This window comes from Pristis pectinata, chromosome 9 (genome assembly GCF_009764475.1).
Source record: "Pristis pectinata isolate sPriPec2 chromosome 9, sPriPec2.1.pri, whole genome shotgun sequence".
NCBI classification, from domain to species: domain Eukaryota; kingdom Metazoa; phylum Chordata; class Chondrichthyes; order Rhinopristiformes; family Pristidae; genus Pristis; species Pristis pectinata.
The window spans coordinates 88,412,292-88,436,321 of NC_067413.1; the positions used below are offsets into that span (position 1 = coordinate 88,412,292).

The 24,030-nt window shown below is 39.9% G+C and overlaps 1 protein-coding gene across 6 annotated transcripts in view; it reads right to left on the reverse strand.

The window, feature by feature from the left end:
- Positions 1–24,030, reverse strand: part of sybu (syntabulin (syntaxin-interacting)) — a 78,520-nt gene that overhangs the window by 29,795 nt on the left and 24,695 nt on the right. For 5 of the 6 annotated variants that reach the window (XM_052022706.1, XM_052022705.1, XM_052022704.1 and 2 more), the window contains exons 2-4: positions 19,622–19,669; positions 18,831–19,026; positions 11,712–11,906 (exon numbers count right to left, since the gene is read on the reverse strand). In XM_052022706.1, the coding sequence (XP_051878666.1) occupies positions 11,712–11,906; positions 18,831–19,026; positions 19,622–19,669 (439 nt within the window). Of the gene's footprint in view, positions 1–11,711; positions 11,907–18,830; positions 19,027–19,145; positions 19,351–19,621; positions 19,670–24,030 lie in introns of those variants that run through there. The other variant, XM_052022710.1, reaches the window with a different exon arrangement.

Below are 24,030 nucleotides of genomic sequence, written 5' to 3' on the forward strand. Positions count from 1 at the left end.
TTCACCAGTGAGAGAGACCTTGATGTTTGTGAGGATGGCGTACAACAGGCTGATATGCTGGGGCATGTCAATGTGAGGAAAGAGGATGTGCTGGAACTTTTGAAAAATATTAGGATACATAAGTCACCGGGGCCGGACAGGATATATCCAAGGTTATTACGGGAAGCGAGGGAAGAGATTGCTGCGCCTTTGGCGATGATCTTTGCGTCCTCACTGGCCACAGGAGTAGTGCCAGATGATTGGAGGGTGGCAAATGTTGTTCCTTTGTTTAAGAAAGGGATTAGGGATAACCCTGGGAATTACAGACCAGTGAGTCTTACTTCAGTGGTGGGCAAATTACTGGAGAAGATTCTTACAGACAGGATTTATGGATTTACAGACAGATTTACAGCCTATGGAGAAGCATAGGCTGATTAGGGACAGTCAGCATGGCTTTGTGAGGGGCAGGTTGTGCTTCATGAGCCTGAGTGAATTCTCTGAGGATGTGACAAAGCACATTGATGAAGGTCGAGCAGTGGATGTGGTGTACATGGATTTTAGTAAGGTGTTTAATAAGGATCCTCATGGAAGGCTCATTCAGAAAGTCAGGAGGCATGCGATCCAGGGAAACTTGACTGTGTGGATTCAGAATTGGCTCACCCATAGAAGACAGAGGGTGGTGGTAGATGGAACGTATTCTGCCTGGAGGTTGGTGACCAATGGTGTTCTGCAGGGATATGTTCTGGGACCCCCGCTCTTTGTGATTTTTATAAATGACTTGGATAAGGTTGTGCAAAGGTTAGTAAGTTTACTGATGATACAAAGGTTGGTGGTGTTGTTGGTCGTGTAGAAGGTTGCTGTATATTACAACAGGATATTGATAGAATGCAGACCTGGGCTGACAAGTAGCAGATGGAGTTCAACCTGGATAAGTGTGAAGTGATACACTTCGGGAGATCAAATTTGAAGGCAGGATACAAGGTTAATGGCAGGACTCTTTGCAATGTGGAGGAACGGAGGGATCTTGGGGTCCACGTCCATAGATCCCTCAAGGTTGCCGCACAGGTCGATAGGGTTGTTAAGGAGGAGTATGGTGTGTTGGCCTTCATTAGTCAGGGTATTGAGTTCAAGAGCCATCAGGTAATGTTGAATATAGAACTCTGGTTAGACCACACTTGGAGTATTGTGTTCAGTTCTGGTCGCCTCATTATAGGAAGGATGTGGAAGCTTTAGAGAGATTGCAAAGGAAATGTACCAGGATGCTGCCTGGATTGGAGAGGATAGGTTGTCTTATGAGGATAGGCTGAGTGAGCTAAGGCTTTTCTCTTTGGAGAGGAGGATGAGAGGTGACTTGATAGGAGTGTACAAGATGATAAGAGGCATAGATCGAATGGACAGTCAGGGACTTTTTCCCTGGGTGACAATGGCTAACACGAGGGGGCATAATTTTAAGGTGATTGGAGGAAGGTATAAGGGGGATGTCAGAGGTAAGTATTTTTTTTGTACACAGAGAGTGCCGGGTGTGTGGAATGCACTGCCGGCAGAGGTCGTGGGGGCAGATACATTTGGGACATTTAAGAGACTCTTAGATAGCCACATGAATGATAGGAAGGGTTATATAGATATTAGAGCAGGATAAAATGTCAGTACAACATCGTAGGTCAAAGGGCCTGTACTGTGCTGTAATGTTCTATGTTCTATAATAAATACTATGAACAAATGTAGGACTGAATCTCCATTTATAAATTATAATGTTCAAGTTGAATCTCTTGTAACATTCAGCCAACTGACTCCTGTCACTTTAACATTTGTTTTCTGATCTCTTGATTTTAAAATCAGAATGCAAAAAGATAAAAACCAGAGAGAAGGAAACAAACTCTCATCTAACTCAATAATTACACGGGGCAATTTTCACCCACACTAGGCACATCAACTCCTGAGGATAGCATCTGACCTTGGGTCTGTGTTGAACACTACTTGTATTGAATACTTATGGGATAGTGCTTCATTACACAAAAGCAAGTTGCAATTGTCACGCTTAGTTTCTCTCTGTAATAAATTTCCATTGTATGCGAGCACTGCTCCCTGCATTATATACTGTATGTCTGTTTGGGAATTAAATGCTATAAATAGCTAGTTAAATAACTTCTTTGTATTCACTAAAATTAGAGGGCGATCACCATGCTCAAGATCAAAGGCAGGATTGTCAAAGGCTTCAACTGCACATTAATGAAAATAATTCTGTGCTGGGTAAATAAGATTACATGAACCCTGAATACACATCAGACTGAAGAACTTCCCAATATAGGATTGGTAACTGAGCTCCAGAGAATATTGATCCACTCAGCTTCTCCTCATAAGACATCCTCTTCTTTCAGGATTCAATCTTTGAACATTTATGTACCTACTATAAGGCAAATACATCCTTCTTTTGGAAGGAATTCAAAGCAGCCTGTGGTCCCAAAGCCCTTTTAATTGTATGAAGACTTCCAGATTCTTATATTTCAATCCCCTTGCAATAAAAGGTGAACATGATGTTTGCTTTCCTGACTGCATACTGGACCAGAACTGTAACACTGTGATCCTTTCACAAGAATAACCAAATTTCTCTGCGTATTAACACTTACTTATCTCCTATTACCAGAGGATAATTTTGCATTTCCTCACGTTATGCCACCTGCCAGCTTCTTGTCAATCACTCAGTCAGCCGACATTCCTTTGCACCTTGCTTTCCCAACTAAATCTGCATTATTGGCAAACGTGTATACATTACAGTTAGTCCCATATCTCAATCACTGAGAAGGTTTAAAGCTATAGCTCAGAACCATACAGGCAATAAACTTGTGCAGATATTTCAGCCTAGAAATTGGACCTATTTGCACTCAGTTTTATGCATAAAGCGTGAATAATAATCAACATGCACATCTTTTAATGAGTGCACAATCTTTTAATGTCCAGTGGAAACCTTGCCTAATGGGAAGGCATTTCTGGTCTTGACTCACCCTAGGATGGGTGTCATTTCTATGGTCTCACTTGCATATAATTATGTTATTAATATGATTCTCCTTTCTGCCCTTCCAACAGAAACTGAAGCGAGAGTGTGTTGCCACAACCTGTGTTTTTGGCTCCCAGTAAAACAAGAAGTGAACCTGTCAGAAAGTTAACAAGCAGGCATCATGAAAGTGCTCTACTGGACTCCGCTGCTTTGATTCAAACAAGCGCCTGACTGAGATGGGACCCCCCCCCCCCCCTTACGTTGAAAATAGTTGCGGTGCCTCATTATGGCAAATGTTCATAATCACATTACATAAACGTGATCACTACAAGCTTATGAGCTTGTTCTTCACAGGGGCGATAGGCCACTCATGATACAGGATATATTCCATGGCACCCCCTTTTTCTTACAGCTACTGTAGCTACCACCAAGATTCTCTTTGAAGGTTCTGACCCACTTCCCATTGATCTTGGCAGCAATAAAGTGGCAGCTACAATGTCTGCAGGCAACTGCTGCAGTGAATAATGCACGTCATGTTTTAGAACACTAAAATGGGGAAAAACTGCCCTAGTGACTTTTTTTTCCCCAAAGAAAGGTGAATTTTTCTAATTTAGTAATTTGAAATAGGTCCTATAATTGGGCATTTAGGCTAAATGTAGCACACGTTTATCACATCAGCATTGGGTGAAATCCAATTTCTAAACATCCTTTAAAGACAGATCATCAGGCACAGCATGCCGAGCTGCTGCCTTACAGTGTCAGCCACCTGGGTTCAATCCTGATCTTGGGTGCTTTCTACGTGGTGTTTGCATGTTTTCCCTGTGACCGTGTGAATTTCCTCTGGATACTCTGGTTTCTTCCCATATCCCAAACAAGTACGAGTTGGTAGGTTAATTGGCCATCGTAAATTGCTCCTAGTGCCGGTGAGTGGTAGAACCTGGGGGAGTTGAAAGCATGGCACTTTGTTGGGTTTGTGTGACGTTACCATAACTAAAATTACATGAAAGTCGACTTCCTATGCATATTTAAAAAATGTACTAAATACCTCAATACGGTAGTGTAGCAGTTAGCGTAACGCTATTACAGCACCAGCAACCTGGTTTCAATTCCGGCCACTGCCTGTAAGGAGTCTGTACATTCTCCCTGTGTCCGCATGGGTTTCCACCCACATTCCAAAGACGTACGGGTTAGGAAGTTGTGGGTGTGCTATGCTGGTGCTGGAAGCGTGGCGACACTTGTGGGCTGCCCCCAGAACACTCTATGCAAAAGATGCATTTCACTGTGTGTTTCGATGTACATGTGACTAATAAAGAGATCTTGTATCTTATATCAATATAGATATTGCCACTTCAAGTAATTAAAATTCACAATCCCCTCTAATATGCAAATGAAAGGACAGTAATGGAAGAAGTCTGACCGCAAATTTTACATAAGGAACTGCTTCTCCACTGGATGCACAACTGTAAACTTCACCAATGCAATATGTAGATATCAGCTAAATTACAGGAAAGTCAGGAATTTCTGAACTGATTAAAATAATATTTTAATTTTCTTTCTTAAAAGATTTTTCATATTTCAGTTTCTACCTTAATTTCATGAGCAAGATCCATCTTTATTTTGCTGTAAGTTATATATATATTATTTTCTGGCCTGCTGTCTGTGAGAAGGTTTCAATGTGATTGGCTGCCTAGCCTGCTTGATGATGTCATTGTTGCTAGACACCACAAATCCTCTGCAGGAGATGTAAAACAGCAGCACTTGTCATGTGAGAAGAAATCTGCAGCTCACAGCTCACTGAAGCATTTTGGACATGTTGAGGATAGTGACAAGCACCATTCCTTTACTGCTGATGGCTTGGGTTTTTAAACCTGCCAATTTTTAAATGGTCATTCTACTAATAAATAAACAAGTTGAATAATGATTAAAGCCAAACAAGGCAACCTTTAAGAGAAGATATCTTTATTAGTCACACATACATCGAAACACACAGTGAAATGCATCTTTTTGCGTAGATTGTTCTGGGGGCAGCCCACAAGTGTCGCCATGCTTCCCACGCCAACATAGCATGCCCACAACTTCCTAACCCGTACGTCTTTGGAATGTGGGAGGAAACCGGAGCACCCAGAGGAATACTGGATTAAATTCAGATTGAGTCAAAACTAACTATGGAGAACAAGTTTCTACTTCTTTATTTTACCACCATTGTTTTCTATGAGCATCATAATTACATTCAAACTGTGCAAGGTCCTTCCTGTTCTTTTCCTTCCAGCCAATTCACAATACTTTGCTGTTATCCAGAGAAAAGCTCTTCAATATTTTAACCATACGATTTGCCATGACAACAGAAAATGAAAGGGAAAAAATGAGCCTATCGGAAAAAGGCCAGCTCTTGAGGGAATGCAGCTGATAAACAGCTCTGTTCATGCACAGCAACAGATTACTGTGGTCCTAGCTAAACCAATATTGAGGAGGTAGATCCCTGTTGTATCAATGTTCAGTTTTCATTTTGATCATCATTACCTATATTACATTGCTGATAATATTGAGGTTTTTGTCTGAATTCTTTTTCTTTCCTAATTCATTAAACTCCTATAAGTGAACAAATTGCCTGAAAATATAATAAACTGAAGATAAAAATATATTGATTTATTTCCCATAATTAGATTTGATTTATTTGATGGATTGGCATGGATTACTCCACATTTGCAAATCTTCCAATAGGGATTGTGACCCAGCATGTTCTACTATTGAACAAAACAGCTGAACTTTATCAAAAGCCACAGAAGTTCAACCTTAGAAATATCAACATGCCTCACCCACAGTGATGTAAATTATAACCAGATAAATAGGAGAAATTTCAGGGCTACGGTTTTTAGCCTTTGCTCCCAATGCTGACACATTATCCAAATCCCTTTTCACTAAAGACTTTCAGCTGATCCTAAATACATATTGACTTCAGCAATTTGTTTGATTTAAATCTTGGTGTAATTATCTTTCTACTATACAATAGACAAACACTTTAAAAAATGATGGACATTTTAATATTTGCCATACTAATCATTTGATCATACAGTGTATCATTATTTACATTAATGTTCACATACAAACAGGCTGTGTAAACATGTAATATTTAATAATAATGATGATGATAATAATAATAATAATAATAATAATAATAATAGAGGATTCCTGTTTCGGGTATGTAAGATTTCATCTCCTTGTAAGACAAAGTTAATCTCAAGTATCACCAAGCACTTGTGAAAAAACATACGCACCTGGGTGCAAAATTGGGCAAATTGAACCGCTGTCAGGATCCCAAGAGAATGCCCCCAGCATGCTAATTGCTCAGGCAGTGGAATAACAGTTGGGAAAATGAAAAGCAGCTTGATAAGAGAGACCGTAGGTTTAACAGTCATGCTCCTGCCCCTAGCTGCTGTTCTTAGCAAGTTCTAGCTGGCAGCAAAGCTCAACTATAATCTCCTGGGCCTGAGGGAAAACTAACAGAGTGAATGTTGATGATGCCAGAAGTGCCTGATCTGCATGTTTAAAGAGGATTCTGCCCAGCCTGGGGTTTGAGCCCTTCCTTCAATACAAAATGCAGTTGGAATGGGAAAGGCGGCCATGCCCACACTCCATTTTAACTACACTCCTGCCAACTTATACTCACCACAGAGGAAATTAAAACCAAACGCTTTTGGTTGTCTGCAACAGAAAATAGCAAGATCCAGTGCAGGAATTATACAGGGAGACAAAACTTTATGGACCCATCTTCAAATAGAAGCTGCTGCAACAACAACACTGTAATGTGCAGTCACCTCATTCAATGCCAGGGAGGATGCAAATTTTATCAGGGAATATTGAAAATGTTGAAAACAAAGTATTTACACTCATAAAATCCATATTGACCAATAAACTGACCATCAAACAAACCCCTGGAAATGCCGAAATTATTACAAAATAGAAATCAAAATTCTGTCAATCTTACTTGGTTTGTCTGCACAAACTCAATGATAGGCAACTGCCATTAAGTTCATTACCACAGAGGTGTACGTTCTTCCTGTGACCTCTGGGTTTCCCCTGGGTGCTCCGGTTTTCTGTTACATCCCAAAGACGTGGGTCGGCATATTGATCAGCCACTGTAAATTGCCCCCAGTGTGTAGGTGAGTGGAAGAATCTGGGGGGAGAGTTGATGAGAACATGAGGAGAAAAAAAGGTATTAATGTAGAATTAATGTAAATGGATTGTTAATGATCAAATGGCCTGTTTCCATGCTGCTTCCCTCTATGACTCCATGGCTGGGCCAGTGTCCTGGTGAATTGAATAACTTGGACTGTAGATGAGGTCTTAAACTAAGTAGTAAGGAGGAGGGTTCAGGTGAGGGGAAATTTAAAAAGGTAAAGAGAAAGAATAGGGTAATATTCCAGGAAATAGGAAATTATAACACGAGTGTGAAAATCAATTATTGAAGAGGAAGGTAAGCAATTTGGGCTGGTACTACTTGGGGTTTAGCTGGTCTTATTGAGGCAGACACTTTTGAGGGATGTTGACAAGGTAGCTCTGGAGGAATCCAGAATGAGGAGGATTAATTACCGAACTTGTCAGAGGAAGTAGTTGAGGCAGGTACAATAGTATCATTTGAGAAACACTTGGATACGTACATGGAGGAATGAGGCTTGGAGGGATCTGGGCCGAACACAGGAAATTGGGACGAGCTGGGTGGGCACCGTGGTCGGCATGGACTGATTGGGCCGAAGGGCCTGTATCCATGCTGTATTGTTCTATGACTCTGAGAGGAATTTTTTGGCTGGGAGAGCTGTGCAGCCAAGCAAAGAGAGGAGGCGGCAACAACTTCCACTGCATCTCCGTGCTGAGCAGTTGCAAAATCCACCTGAGTCTGTCCTACACCATCCCCCAGAGGCAGCGTCTTCACATTGAGCCAAGGGATGATTCACTGCTGAATTTGCAGCAGGGTTCTCAGCACAGTAGTGCACAGCTTCTCTCTATATAATGAGTAATGACTCTCTTAGTGCTGATTCCATTACAACTCACATTCCTGGGAATACATCCCAAGCACTATGTGAGATACAAAGTTGGAACACTTTGATAAGGTGCAATTTACCTATTGAACACTTATCATTCAGTGCCTTATAACCATGAATAGTGTCATAAGAACTTCACTAATTAATACACAGAAAGAGGCAAAGTGCAGTAATAATGCTTTGCAGCAGTTGTAAATGAATCTCAAGTTTGTGGAGCATAAAATCTGTTCTTGGTTGCTTCTGCTAAACATATAAAGTAGTAGCAGCTATGCAATGTACTCCTTTGAAACTGAATTTTGGAACTGGGATGCAAGTTGCAGCCACATCATTTAGTTCAAGTGAAAGGAAGTTATGATAAGATATCTTTATTGGTCACATGTACATCGAAACACACAGTGAAATGCATCTTTTGCGTAGAGTGTTCTGGGGGGCAGCCCGCAAGTGTTGCCACGCTTCCGGCGCCAACATAGCATGCCCACAACTTCCTGACCCGTACGTCTTTGGAATGTGGCAGGAAACCAGAGCACCCGGAAGAAACCCATGCAGACACAGGGAGAATGTACAAACTCCTTACAGACAGTGGCCGGAATTGAACTCAGGTCGCTGGCGCTGTAATAGTGTTACGCTAACCGCTACACTTGCACCAGGTTTTTCAACTGCAACATAAAACTGACAAGGACTGTCCAACCGGTAATGCTATATGATTAAACGACAATTAAGACTGGATAACTTTACTTGCAACAAATAGAAATTCTGGCCTTAAAACAGAAAAGCCACCTTCCCCACAACTGCACTGAAGCAGCAAGAAATACATGAATTGTGCATTTTTTATTTAATAAGTTTGCCTCCAGCAATCAACACACTATTGGATTCTTCGTGAGCAATGACCTGAGAGATCATAGCTGTATACTATAAAAATAGTGTCCTCCATACTTTGGACATCACACTTTATATATGCAAGTATTTGAAATATGAACAGATCAAATAATATCAACAAATCAGACTATGTGCAGTGAGGAACTTCTTCCAAAAGATGAACCACAATCACCTGAACAAGAAATCAGCTTTATACAAAAAGTACCAAAATCACCCTACTAACAATTTGCTTTCAGTAGGAATTATCTTTGAAAACCTTAGCGACAGGGTCCTTGAATGGATTCCCAAAATCATGAAGAACATAACACATTCCTATCCTTCGCAGGGCACTGCACCCAGCTCAGACCTGGTATATTCCTTACTCATCTTTTCATTCATTCATTACAATGCCATGCAAGTCCAAAATTATACCTTCATTCCACTCCTGTTTAAAACCACTCATACATCAAATCTTCAACTATTCCCACCTGCGCAGAACCTCGTTTAGTACTCAGGATGCAGACCGAGGAAGGCGAACCTTAATGGAGTCAGTACTAGATAGGGTCATTATAACATCAAACATACAGATATAATACTGACAATGCTGCTGTGCTGGGAGCCTGGTTGATGAGTCAGTCATCCACTGGTGCTCCCGCAACAGATAGATAAACCAACTGCCTCATGGCCTGGTGTGGAGAGAGCCACCAAGGCAATATACAGAGGCTTGCTATGGTTTTTAGGCAGACTGGGGTTGGCAAAGCTGCCACTCGGCACTGAGATGAAGAGCTCAGGGCTGCACCTTTGCTGATGTGTGCAGTTGCACTGAAATGACAGCATTTTGAAGGTATAATTTTGGATTTGGATGCCGTTTGTTAACAGACTGCTTGGATCCTACAGCCTCTCTCATCAGCTCATGTTGTATGCAATGGAAGCAGCTGTTTTCACCTCCTTGCTTTGCTGCGTTGCTCTCCCAGTCAAGGAGTCTTCGAGATAGAAAGCTCAACAACCAGCTACTGCCAGTGCATTGCTGGGTGAATGCCACATGTCCTTCTCTCCTCACCACTCCACCCACCCCTTCCAAGTACAGTGAGGTTTGTACCTGCAAATGTTCAGACTCCATGACCAAGAACAGTATAGTGAATCAGCACTCTGTGGAGTAGCACTAGGCGGGATACCAGTGTATAATCATCCAAGGACTCCCCAGAACCCATGGCCTCTCTTTCAGCTCCAATGATATGCTAAAAACTATCCAAGTTCCAGACTCCCTTCTCACCACACTCCCTCTCAGTCCACTGCCACTTCAGAACTCCTAAATTTCAAACCTTTAACATCACTTACAGTTTATCCATCCCTCTCCATAACTTGAATTTATATTTTTATTTACTTTTGTTTTCACCTGTCATCCAAATCATGACTCCACTATCTCAACTCAGCCACTACCTGGAACCTTACCTCCCATATCCCCTACTAAGTAATTTCAGATTTCGGGATTTCCCTGTTATGTAGCTGTCTTGCAACATCTCATGTCTAATACTCCGATAGCATCTTCCTCATTTCTCCCACATCCAAATTTCTCACACACCTAGATTCCTGTGCTTGTCCTTCTAGGTGGTCAGTTTGGAAGGTACTGTCAAAGCACACTTGGTGAATTGCTGTACAGCACGTTGTCGCTAGTACATACAGCAGCTGCAGTGGAACAGTGCTGCCAGGAGTGAATGATTAAGTTGCTGGACAGTGTTAAGCAAGCTGGCTCTTTTGTCCTGGGTGATATCATGATGTTAAGCCTTTTGAATGTTGCGGGAGCAACATTCCTGCAGGCAACTAAATGGAATTCCATCATTCACCTGATGCTTGAAGGGCTTTGGGGAAATCAGGAGATGAGTTACTTTTTGCCGAATACCAAGCTGTTGGTCTGTTTTTGCACCACAGTAATCACGTGGCTTTTCCGGTTATGTTTCTGATTAATTTCACTTGCACTAGTTTGTTAACAATGGGAGTTTTGACCAATGTCGAGGGCCAGCTGTTAAGCTAGCTTTCACTGGAGATGAAATTTGCCTCATATATGTGGGTGACTGTTGTTTGCTACTTTCAAACCCATTTCTGACAGTGGTCTCAGGTGAGATATGGGGACACACTGGCTCATTTGCAGAGAAATGGAGATTCTACCCAGTCCTGTCTAACTGAAAGTATATGGTAGGGAAGAGAAATACATTCTTTATTATATCAGGCCTTTTGTTCCGATGGCATGTCAGGAATTGATCAAAATGCAACTAGAAGGATATTAATGCGCACATTTGTTTGCAACACAATATTAACTTCACAGTAAATCATCATATTCTTTTCACTGGCACTTGATCCTTAATTTGCTCTCTTTCTGCAGACTAAAAGCTACAGTCCGATGTCTTGCTCCCAGATACTCTTTTCAAATGGACTCCAGTCCAGAAACCTTCCTTCAAATGCTGCAATAATGCTGCTGGTCTGAAAGCTCAACTGTGCGCTGTGCTGTCATATGACGTGACCAGGATAAACCCAATTTACAAGAGCCCCTTAAAAGAAATAATTATTCATACAAAACATTTTTCCAGTTTAAGTAAACATTATCACAATCATCATGCTTTGTAATGATCAAAATTTAAAGTTATCACTACTCCACAATGTCATCATACTTATTTAAAATATATGATAGAGATCTAGATTTATAATGCCAAGCATCCAATTGTACAAAGCTCCCATGACAGCTCTAAATCAAAAGAACAGCACCAATACTTAAAGTATTTTCACATTCTCACCTATGAAATTATAAGCCATTGTTTTAAAAATAAACTTCAAAAGCAGTTCCTTACCTGGCTGCACCAGGCATGACTTCTGCTCCCTCTTATGTCTAATGTGCTGGATGTTCCAATCAGTTACAGTTCCAGAGTGAACTTTCCTTCCACTCTCTTCTTCATTCACCGTAGGAATGGTTAACAGAATACTGGCCAATTTTGAAGGGGATTTCACTGGGGACACCGACTGGCTGCTGGGACATCCAGTATCATCTGCTCAACAAGGTCAACAAAGAACATAATTATATTGAAGAATATAACAAGCAGAAAATGAAGGATATAAAGAAAGAGTAATTTTTTTTAAAGACATTTATAGTCCTGACTTTAACTGCCTCTTCAGTCAGAAATAAGTGACATTGGAATTAAAAGAGGTCAAATCACTTACTCTGTGCTTTACTGCCTTCCCATTAAAGAGAAGATTAATCTTCTCTTTAAAGAGGCAAGGAAGACAATGATCACAAAGGAAGCAAGTTCAAACTGGATTTTCAATCTGAACCTTGGCGAGTGGCAAGAGACTGGAGGGATGGGGGCTGGCACAGTGGTGACTGCTCCATCGAGTCATCCCATTGGGAGTCAACCTGGGGTGTAGGAGGACCAGACGTTGTGTAAAGGGTTTATTTTGGTTTCCTTGTGTGCTTCAGATATCCCACCTCCATTGTCACCCAGCCTCCTCCACCAGGATTCACTCAATGACTGCCATCGCCTGTCACAAATTCTTACATCTTTTAGTCAGGACGCTAATCTGTCCAGTTGACAGCACACTTTATTTAAATGAGGTTCAGCTTCAGGGCTTCTGTGGAACCACTGCCTAGGTTGCTCCCATACACCTTTCCATCCTTTGATAACTGACACCATTACCCTCTCAGGTTTTTTGTGAGATGACTTCAGGACAATCCTGAATTGTCCTGGGGAACTTACACCCAGGAATCGCTGCTTTACTTTTCAAAGGGCCGTCAACCACTCAAAAGAAAGCCAGTATTGCAGTAATTGCAGGAAACTTGATTTGTTGGTATGTTACAAAGATGTTCAAAGTCACTAAACACTGAAAAAAAAAGAATATTCTGATAGGTTCTCTAAAATTGTAAAGTCTATGGACTGGAGTTTGAAATATGAAAATCACAAAAGGAGAACTATATTAGAAAGGTTATGCACGTGAGTATATAACGAGATAATAAAATGTTCATTTACTTCCATTATTATCATCTATTTGGAACATCAGATTTGCAGCTTTAATTTTGAGTCACAAAACTTAAATGTTTGTGTAATTCAATGGCACTTTGAATACATCAAAGTAATTTTTGAAATAGTCTCTTTGGAGCTTGCAGAGTGCAAATGCAGCATTTGAATTGAACTGCTGTTTATAATGTAGTAACTTTGGTACTTTCATCAATTTGAGTCTTGCTCTGTCTTCTGAAGTGTAAGCTGCTGAATACAGGGTTGAGAAACTGTGCAAATAAATTTCTACTTTAACATCACTGAGCAAATACTTTCTTGGTTTTTACTGCTGGTGTGCATGTTCTACCTGCTTTACTCTTCTTACTGTGCTCAAAATGGAAGTCCAACATTTTGTGCTCACTCCAACTCTATGGTATATTCACTAATTCCACTTGACAAAACTCCACAGAACTTCTGACAAATATATCGGGGTTATCTTGGGTTCATGAATAATGAGGTTTGGCATCTGGATCTTAAAGTATTAGGCTACTATATCAAAAGATCAAAGTAGAATAATTTGGATAGATATAAGAATAAATTGGATAGATACATGGACGGGAGAGGTCTGGAGGGTTATGGACTGGGTGCAGGTAAATGGGACTAGCGGAATAAAGTTTCGGCACAGACTAGAAGGGCCGAATGGCCTGTTTTCTGTGCTGTAGTTCTATTTCTATGGTTCTAGTTCAGAACTAGATTTTTCAAGTGACAAATGACATGAAGATGGCAACTCAGAAAAAAATGAGAACCCAGGAGATGAGTAGGACATCAACAAATAAAAATTAAAAGATTAATCAATTAAAAGGCATCTTATACTTAATAATTAACTCAAAAGAGGAAACCACCTTCTGTCTACAGGAGACAACAATAACTTGGGTTCAAAAAGGAAACTGGTAGGTTTCTCTTTCAACTTGGTGTCCTAGGGAGGCACGGTGAAGAATTAAAATGTAGAGGCACATGAATTAGATAGGCCAAATAGACCATTGTTCTTTCTGACGTATATTAATAACCTTAACTTGAATATCCAGGACATAATTTCAAAGTCTGCAAATGATATGAAATTTGGAAATGTAGTAAACAATGAAAATAGTAACTGACTTGAGGAATACCTGGTCAGGCAAGCAAAATAAACACTTTCTGATAGATGAAGTGTGAACTAATATATTTTGATTGGAAGAAGGAGGAGAAAGAATATAAACTAGGTAGGACAATTTTAAAAAGGGTAGGAACAGAAGGACTGATGTAATTTGCGTTTTCAAGTATTTAAAGGAGGCAGGAAAAATTGAGGTGTTTAAAACATGTGGAACCCTAGATTTTACAAATGCAGCACAAAAGCAAGGATGTTGTGCTTGACCTCCATAAATAAATGCTAGATAAATCTCAGCTGAAGTATTGTGTTCAGCTCTGGACCCCATCCTTTAGGCAGGATGTCAAGGCCTTAGAAAGTATGTAAAAGAGATTTATTAAAATGGTACCATAGATGAAGGAGCCAATTTCAAGGAATGATTTGAAAAGCTGGGGCTCTCCTTGTCAGAGGAAATTTATTGGAGACAATCATGAGATGCTTTGATAGGATATACAAGGAGAATCTGTTTCCAGTACCGGAAGGGCCAGTAAAATGACAAGGCAGGCTTAAAGTAATCAGCAAAAGAACCAAATGTGAAATGAGGGATGGTTATCTACACAGCAAGTTGTTGGGAAATGGAATTCACTGTTTAGAAGCATGGAGGAAGTAGATTCAAAAGTAAAATTGAAATTTGAATAAACACAATGGGAAAATTTTCACTGAGCTATGGGGAAAGAGCAGAGGAGTGGGACCATGATGGACCAACCAGCTCTGTTCCATGCCATGTTATTCTATAACTTTACTTCCCTTAATGCCCCTTGCTATCATATACATAAGAATGATACTGTCACCAAATTGGCTGAAGAAAAATTAATTAAAATTAGATTATACAAGAATAACTCACCAACTTTCAAATTATTGAATTTTATTAATTCACAAAGTTCCTAAATGTTTATTTAAAATAGTATTATGTAGATGAGAAAGATAATCTCCTCTTCTTGTCATTTAGCAATATAGTAGCTTTCTCAAGTTCCTCTGCAGAGCAGAATTATAATAAGAACAAAAAATGTCTAGGAAGCCAATGCCTTTCATGTAATTTTGCTTATCAATGTTTTATATTTATAGAGTAACTTAACACTGGAACTATTCATATATGAATACTGATGCCAACTGAGTTATTTCAGCACAACCATTGATGTACAATGGGACATTGTTTTCATGAATGACATAATAACTGTTGTTATTTTGCATATTTTGTTTATCGTGTAAAACTGAGGTCTATTTAAAATGTTTAACTATTTTTCTTTAGTGAGGAGACTGATCCCCAAATAACAGAAGTAACATCTTGAGCTGTGTGAGTCTGAAAGAGTTGTAGATAGTGAGAGAAATCAAGGGAGGAACAAGGTTAGAGAAAACACCAGGAGACTGGTACCACGTGGGAACAATACTGCACTGGGTCATGGCAGTACGAAATATATATGTTATTAATTTCAGAAATAATTCATCGCAAAGGTACCAGTCCACTGATTTCTCATCTGCACTAAAATCTTAAGTATTAACTATTTCATTTACATAATCATAAACTATATCCTTATTTTAAAAAAATCTTTGACCTACAAATTGATAAAATTGTTAATTAGTTAACAAGTTAATGTTGCACCTAGCACCAATCTCATATTTAATTATGTGCAAATGAGCTAATACCACCAGATCAATAAGATAACCTATCTCCATCATTTATTGAGCGTGAAAATGCCAGGAATTGTTTCTGTATGTATGCGTGTTTACACGTGAGAGCGAGGCATAGTTTAGAATGAGAAATGGCTGGTGCTAGCGGAGTATAAATAAGGCAAGGACCTAAGAAAGAGAAGCAGCAGCAGGCCATTTGTTACCTCATGCTTGTTCAGCCATTCAGTAAGATCATGGTTGATCTGTTATCTTAGTACACAAAGCCTATATGCCTTGATTCTTTTAACTTACAAAAGCCTTTGATCTCCATATTGAATATGTTTGGTGACTGACCTACAGACCCTCCAGATGCATCTTGCATAGAGAATTGCAAGGACTTTCTTCTCACCTCAATCTTGAATGGCCAACTCCTTATTTTAAGACTGTGATTCATGGTTCCAGACACATTATCCTCGCATTTATTCAGCCAAACACCATAAGAATTTTGTGTGTTCGAACGAGATCAGCTCTTATTCTTCTAAATTCCAGTATAGGCCTAGTCTGCTTAATCACTCCTCATTAGAAGACTTCCCCATCGCAGGTGCCTCATTCCCACTCTCCACAGCTATTCCAGAAGCTTGTCCGCTCCTGCACCATTTTGAGGCATTCTCGACACTACACTGAAGCCTGGGATTTAATGGGTGCACGTGTGCAAGCTTTCAGGTTCCTTTTTTCTTTCTGGGTCCCACTGGAGCACTTGCACCACAGATAAGACATGGGCCATAGACCCTGTGCACAATTTTGTAGACAGGTCCCCAAAAGCATTAATGGTTAAAAACCAATTTTAACACTTGGAGGGTAATCTGACCACTATAGAACACTCCTGGCTTCAATTCTATTACAAATGTCTTAAAGTTGGCAGGAACATAAACACAATCTAGAAACAGTTTCCAGCCACAGAATCTGTTACCTAATTAACTGGCTGATTTTCAACCAGTTCAGATTTAGCCTGCATAGTTTTGCAGTTTCTCTAGTCAGATTTTTGCTAGTTGGATTTTGTAATCCTGAAATCAAAAATTAGTAAACAAAGCAGGAAGGATATGTGAATTTGCTATTACTGTAGGCACCTTCCTTGTTAGGAATGCACACTCATCTGAGATTTCACACACTGCAAATTTCATGAGAACAGGAGGAGTTGCTTCACACACAGTAGTTCAGAGGCACATGTGGGGGAGGGATGCAATCTGTGGCAAAATAACTTCCAATCTCTAGTTAATGATTATCTTTGTTTTAGGTCTGGGACATAGGGTCCTCATATAACCTCTTAAACAGGGAATATCATTTTCTTCAGGATGATGGTGGGGAGAGGAAACAGCTGAGTAGAACACAAATGTATGTTAAAATGGAGAAGGACTTTTGTTTTCTCATTGGTCTCTCAACATGCATTTTTAATCTGTGTTTTGCCTGGAAAATATTGATAAATAATTTAACATTTTAATTGAGATATAAAAACTCAAAAAAGACTAAGTTAAAAACATTCTTTAGCTGGAAACCCTGGAGAGAATTCTGCATAAAAACACTTAAGTATGATCCACTCTTATTTTTTTACTGTACCACAACAGTCTTATTTGGCCAAACGGACACCCTTAAATATCTTCTTGTCATCATCAGCCTTACCTGGTTCAATGTATCTGTACCTGCTAAGAAGTTACAATCATAAGCCAATGATCTATTTTTTAATAAATATTATTTAATGGAAAAGCTCAGAACATTATGCAAGTGACACTTCAACTAAAAATTTCTAAATATTACTTCTTGATTCCAAAACAATGAGGCTATTTAAAAAAAACACACACATAGTAATTAGGTTCCTTGCTTGCTAACCTCTGATATTGTGCAAATAACAGGTACTGCTGGGATGCAAATGGGTCCAATGTCCAATAACCATTTTGGGATTTACACTCTTCCCATCCAGGTTTCACAGTAATTTCTGCAACTTAACATTTATCAAGTGACTGATATCACCAAAATACAGCTTTACTCTGATTTCCCAATATTTAAAACTAGCTTTTTGTTAAGATTGCATGTCATTAAGCTTTCTCAATTCATATACCTAAGACCATCACTTAATACTTATTAAACATATTACACAGTGCACGGTATATAATTGAGCCAATGTCACCTTAATTAATTATGCAATATAGCTGTGAAAAAATAAGCATTAGTTCTGAAGTGTTGGCATTGATAAAACTAAAACCCAATAAGTTCCAGTTCAAAAAGGCACCTAAACATAATGGGCAAGTTTCCAGTAGAAAAATGATTCAGTTGCATTCAAAATACTAGTGTAGAACAAATACTTCAACTTCTGGACCCATAAGCACAACTCCTTGAACTTACTTGTTTTAATTTGAACTTGTTTTGTGATATTGAGTAACACCACTTCAAACATATTAGGACATTCCGAGACAATAGACATAATATTGCTTTCATTTCCCTAGGCCAGCCAAAAATTACAACCTTTGATTGAGATAATAATTCTGAGGAAAATAATCGGTTCCTACACCTGAATAAACCAGCAAAATACAAGGCCACAGAGTAAAATGGTGTTCCGGATCTAATTTTGCACATAGCTGAAACAATGATCTGTAGGGAAGAACATATTATTTGTATTTTACAATGAAAGTGGAGATCTTCATATTGTAAAAGAGGCTTGCCCTTTTCTTCCATTTTGAAAGCCAGACCAGTTACAACATGGCATGACAATGTAAAGGAACAAAAGTTGATTAAATCAAATCAGAATTACAGTTTATATTTACGTGCATGGTGGATTCCAAAGAAATAACACCATAGTTTGGGGATTTGTGGGGGTTGGGACGCCGCCGGTTTAAATAGTTAAAGCTGGAATCGCAACCAATAATATTTTGCTTCCGAATTCCTCCCTCTTTCGAAGTGGTTCCATCGTTTTATCTGATACCACATTATCTTGACCTTGACAGTGATGCTCTGGACTGCAGTGACCGCAGTCATAAAACGTTACGTGAGAAAGTCTTTTACCAAACCAAATAATAGGTAAACACCTCCCACCCCCAATAAAATCAAACGCCTATCATTTGCAATTAACAAGTAGGTAATATCATCGGCGATGTAAATCTTGGCACAGAAAATCAACAATCCTTCATCATCAGAGGTACCTGAACAGAAACTGATGCTACTGACGGTGGTTGTGGATCTCCGTGACTGGCCAGAGCTCAGGTCGTAATCGCGGCTCTCTTCCTCGGACAAGGGGGATTCAGACGAAGGCGATCCCTTCTGGATGTGAGAATAAGGGCGGAGAACCAGTCTGGGGATGCGACTGCGTGGACTTCGCTTCTCTCGCACCTTCTGATCCTACCCAAAAGAAAGCATGCATGGTTATCGATCTCGATCCTGCCCCCAACCAATTAAACACCCCCCGACAGCAAACAAAACAAAAACACCAAAAATGTTAGCTAAACGTAGAAGGATACCTGTTCCATTCCGGAGACGCTTGCATCTGGATGCCAACTAGGTCTGTCTAGAGCGGTGTCTGCAGCTGTCAGCTTCACGGTTAGACATTGCGGGAATAGCAAGGTGCAATTCTGCGCACAGCCCAAAAGGCGACACCAGCACTAGTTTCACTCACCACCGTCCTGAATACAAATGCTTTCCGCCCCTGGCGATTGCATCTCCCAAACCCGCAGGAGAAGCTGCTATTTCATGACCTCAGTAGCTGCGCAGCGCGGTTGCTGCCCAAACAAGTCATCTGGCCCACAAAATGACATTTAGAGACACATGATGTTCTTAGCAACGCGCTGTATTTAACGTTACACTTGCAAAGCAAAATCCACCAAATGACTGCACTGTCTGATCGCCTTTTCACTTGCAACTTATCCCCCAGTTTGCATTTAATTATCCCAGTCACGTCAGCTCCCCGAAATTAGGCGGAATGTTAAAGCGATGTTACCTTGTGATATTCATTAAACGGTCCCATCCCGCCTCTTCCTCCTGGAACCTGTCATTTGGGATGAAAAGAGATACATTAGGCGCATGCGTGTTGCTGCAGCAGGGGCAGCACACGTGGCAGGGTGCAGCCAGGTCTGACCGGCAAACGGAGCTCACGGCAGGTTACATTCACCTGCAGGACACATTCACCCAGCTTCTTATCAGAGTCACCCACGTTCAGTCAACGCCGCGCCCACTGTGCAATGCTGATGTCAGTCCCGCCTACTTTCACACATCCGATCCCTTGCAAATACAACTTTGTACTTAACCCAAGCAACATATATTTTCAGTTTGACTTAAAACTAAAATAGATTCATTTTCAAAACGTCTACCCTTGGATAAGTGAAGCGAGTTATAATAAAATTACTGGAAGCACAGAATGAGCCAGTGTTGGCATGTACCCAATTCAACTGATTAGGGACTGTATCTCATGCCAATACTCTGAGCATCCACGCTGTAAGTATTTAAACATGTCGCCGGAATGAACCAGCAAACTCCCAGTCAGCTTGGAATAAGAAAACATGGAACTGTTAATACTTTTCAGCACCTTTCCCCATTCTGCACCAGCTTGGATCAGGTCAGGTTTATGGCTATTTTGCCTTTGAAGGCACAGATTCAAGCTGCACTTGAGGATTTGTGCACATCATTTAGTTCAGATGTTGGCTTTCAGATGAGATGATGATCAGAGACTTGATCTATTTCTCTAGCTGGATGTAAAGGATCCCATTGCTCTCAGGGAGTTGTACGATACAGAAACAGGCTCTTGGTCCACCACGTGAATACTGCCCTTTTCTCCCCATCTACACAGATCCTATTTGCTCTCATTACGACGACATCCTTCTACGCCTGTCTAAATGCCTCTTAACTGTAGTAATTGTATCTGATTCCACCACCTCCTCTGGCAGACATCAACCATTCTGTGTAAAAAAAAACTACCCCTAAGATCTCCTACCTTTCACCTTAAAATTATGCCCTCTTGTTTCTGATACCCCTACCTTGAAAAAAAATTACCTACCCTATCTATGCCTCTCTTAATCTTATATACTTAGGTCACTCCTCAGCTGCCTTTGCTCCAGGGAAAACAACCACATAACTGAAGTCCTCCAGTGCAGGGAACATCGTGGTTAATCCTCTCTGCACTCTCTCCAGCGCAATCACATCCTTGCTAGAGTGTGGCAACCAGAACTTCACACAACGCTGCACACAATACTCCAAGTGCGGCCTAACCAGTATTTTGTAAAGTTGCAACATTATGTCCCAACTTTTAAATTCTTTGTCCCAACCTATGAAGGCAAGCACACCAGATGCCTTCTTCACCACCCTATCAACCTGTGTTGCCTCTTTCAAAGAACAACGGACCTGGACCCTTAGGTCTCTTTGTTCATCAACATTCTTTAGTTTCCTGTATAGGTCCTACACTTATTTGGCTTCCCAAAATGCATCACCTCACACTCATCGGGATTAAATTCCATCTGCCAATGCTTCGCCCAACTTTCCAATTGATTATAACCTGCTGTAGTCTCAGACAACCTTCCTTGCTAGTCACAGCTCCACAAATTTTCGTGTCTTTCACAAATGTCACAATTAGCTAGCTTGTCTTGGATCCCATTTGCCTCAACTCTCTGGACCAGCCTACCATGCAGGACTTTGTCAAATGCCTTACTAAAGTCTATTTAGACAACATCTACCACCACGCCTTAATCAATCTTCTTTGTTACCTCTTCAAAGAGCTCCATAAAGTTATTAAGAAAGGATTTCCCCTCACAAAGCTATGCCACCTAAACCTAATTGGTCCCTGCCTTTCTAAATGTATGTAAATTCTGTTCCTCAGAATTTTCTACAGTAATTACTACTAACATAAGGCTCACTGCTTACTTTGCTTATGCCTACTGACCTTCTTAAATAAAAGAACAACATTAGCTATCTTCCAGTCTTCTGCTGCTATGCCTGTGGCTAACAAAAATGCAAACATCTCTATCAGGGCCCCACCAATCTCCTCCCTTGTTTCCCACAGCATTGGTTTACTTCGAAAATCCTGAAGGTTCTGTGGACCCTGACCCAATATATATTCCTAAAACAGTCCTGGAAAAAAAATCTGTGAGAGACTATTTTGGAATAAAGAATATTGCAGAAAAAAGTGAGAGGTCAGACTGGGGGATAAATCAAGACAGACTATGACAGGTTTTGGGTATATGTGTGTAAATTTTCAGAGCATTGAACTTGGGAGACGCAGAATATATGGGATTATGGTCCAGTGAAAATAATAGAAATGTAGATCAAACGAGGGCAGAATGGGAATTAAATATTCCTAAAACAAGAACAGAAAATCCTGGAAATACTCAGCAGGTCGGGATGTATCTGGGGGAAAAGAAACAGAGTCAATGTTTCAGGTCAGAAACCCTTCTTCAGAACTGAAAAGGAGATAAAAGAAGCTTCTTAGGGTGGGGGAAGGGAATATCAGGGTGACCATCAGGATAAACTGTACCAGGTTATCTGGTCAATGAGTGAATGGGAGCAGTTAGAGTGTGAGGACATAGGCATAAGAACCCAGACAGAAGAACATGGGAGTTTCGAAATGCAGAGCAGGGGGACAAGCCCGGCGGTCAGAGTGGGCACGTCCTCCATTCCCAGAGAAAAAAGAAAGGAAAAAAGAAACAAGTTGAGCTCAAATTACAGATTCAGACCGAGAACTTGAGATACTAAAGTTGTAGAATTCAATATTAAAAATTCCAGGCTATAGTATTTGAGCCATTCAGGAGAAATGGGGAAACAAAAGAGGAGAGGGTAGTATTGTAGATCATCCCCTTCAATAACCTTTGAATATAGAGGAGTGGAGCTGATGACATAAGAATGTGTTTTTTTTAAATTGAAGAAATATCAGTCCAGTTTTTTTTTCTTTGAAGTTTTTGGCTTGCTTTTGTTTAATATTATACATTTTTTTGATTTGGGGGTTTTCTCTTCATATAATTAAATTTCTTTTCAATTTTTTTTCCCATCATGTACACTTAGCAAGAGTGTGGGAGGTCTAGATTATATATTTTACTCCTTGTGAGTATAAATATTAACTGTCATTATTGTTATCCTGATCTCTTTGTATCACATATATAATTATTAATATTATGTACATCAATTTGAATCAATTTGAAATTCAATAAAAAGATTGAAAAAGAAAAGTATTGTAGATCACATTTATTGTCACAATTCTGGAAAATATTGTGAAGAACTGAAAGACAGAATCTCTCTGAATGGATTTAAGGAAGAGAAGGGGAGTTGTTATGTTGCAGGGTTTATGCTACAGGGCATCAAATTGTGGGAGGAAGATGGAGAAGCAAATCTGTACGAAAACCTGAAAGATACAAAAAAAAGCAATAATGGGAGACTTGAGTTATTCATAACAGATTAGGACAAAAAAAGAGAGAAGAACAAGATATGGATGGATTTCCTGAAATCTGTAGGGGAGAGCTTTCTTGGTCAAAATGTATCCAGCTCATCTAAGAAAGAAGCAAATGCTGGATATTGTTCTGGGAACTCATGTTTGTTCATGTTTCAGGAGGTGGGCATTGCTGGCAAGCTACTATTTGTCACCCAAACTTGATTGCCCTTGGCGAATCAACTCATTAAACCATCAAAGTTGTTGTGGTAGGAAGTACTTCCATAATGCTGCTAAGAAAGAATTTATACCAAGCAACAATGAAGAAACAATATATTTTGAAGTCAGAATGGTATGCAACTGGGAGGAGAACCTCCAGGTGGTGATGTGGAGCACATTTCAGCACTTATCACAATATTAAATTGGTTGAGAATAATTATGTAAAAAGACAAGGAATCGTCAAAAGTGAAGACACAAAATGGAAGAGCATTAACAGCATATATTTGAAAATGGATCTGGCCATGAAAAAATAGAAACAAACACCTTCTGGTAAAATACAGGCAATTGGAGCAAATTCAGAAGTTCATCTATGTAGTTCATCTACAAACTAGATGCATTTCTAATGGGCTGAAAAGAAAGAGCATCCAAAGGTAGAGGTCCTTCGATGACCAAAGAAATTGAAAATAAAAGGAGCTTTATAATAAATTACAGGTTCATCGCATGATGGGGAATTGAGGAGAATAGAAAAAAAAATCAGGGAACTGGAATGGAATCAGTGTCAAAGAATTTAACATAAAATATTTATAATAAAACTCTGGTAATCTGGGATGCTCAGGACTGAGGTAATGTCAGACTAGCAGATTTTCCAGACTATCAACTTTTATTAATACTCCAACACACTTCATCCTTTTTCAATGTTACACAGCAGAATAACACATTTTCCAGTGAACTTGTTAAATTTAAAGGGAGCATGGGAAATAAGACACTGGTAAGTTTAAAGG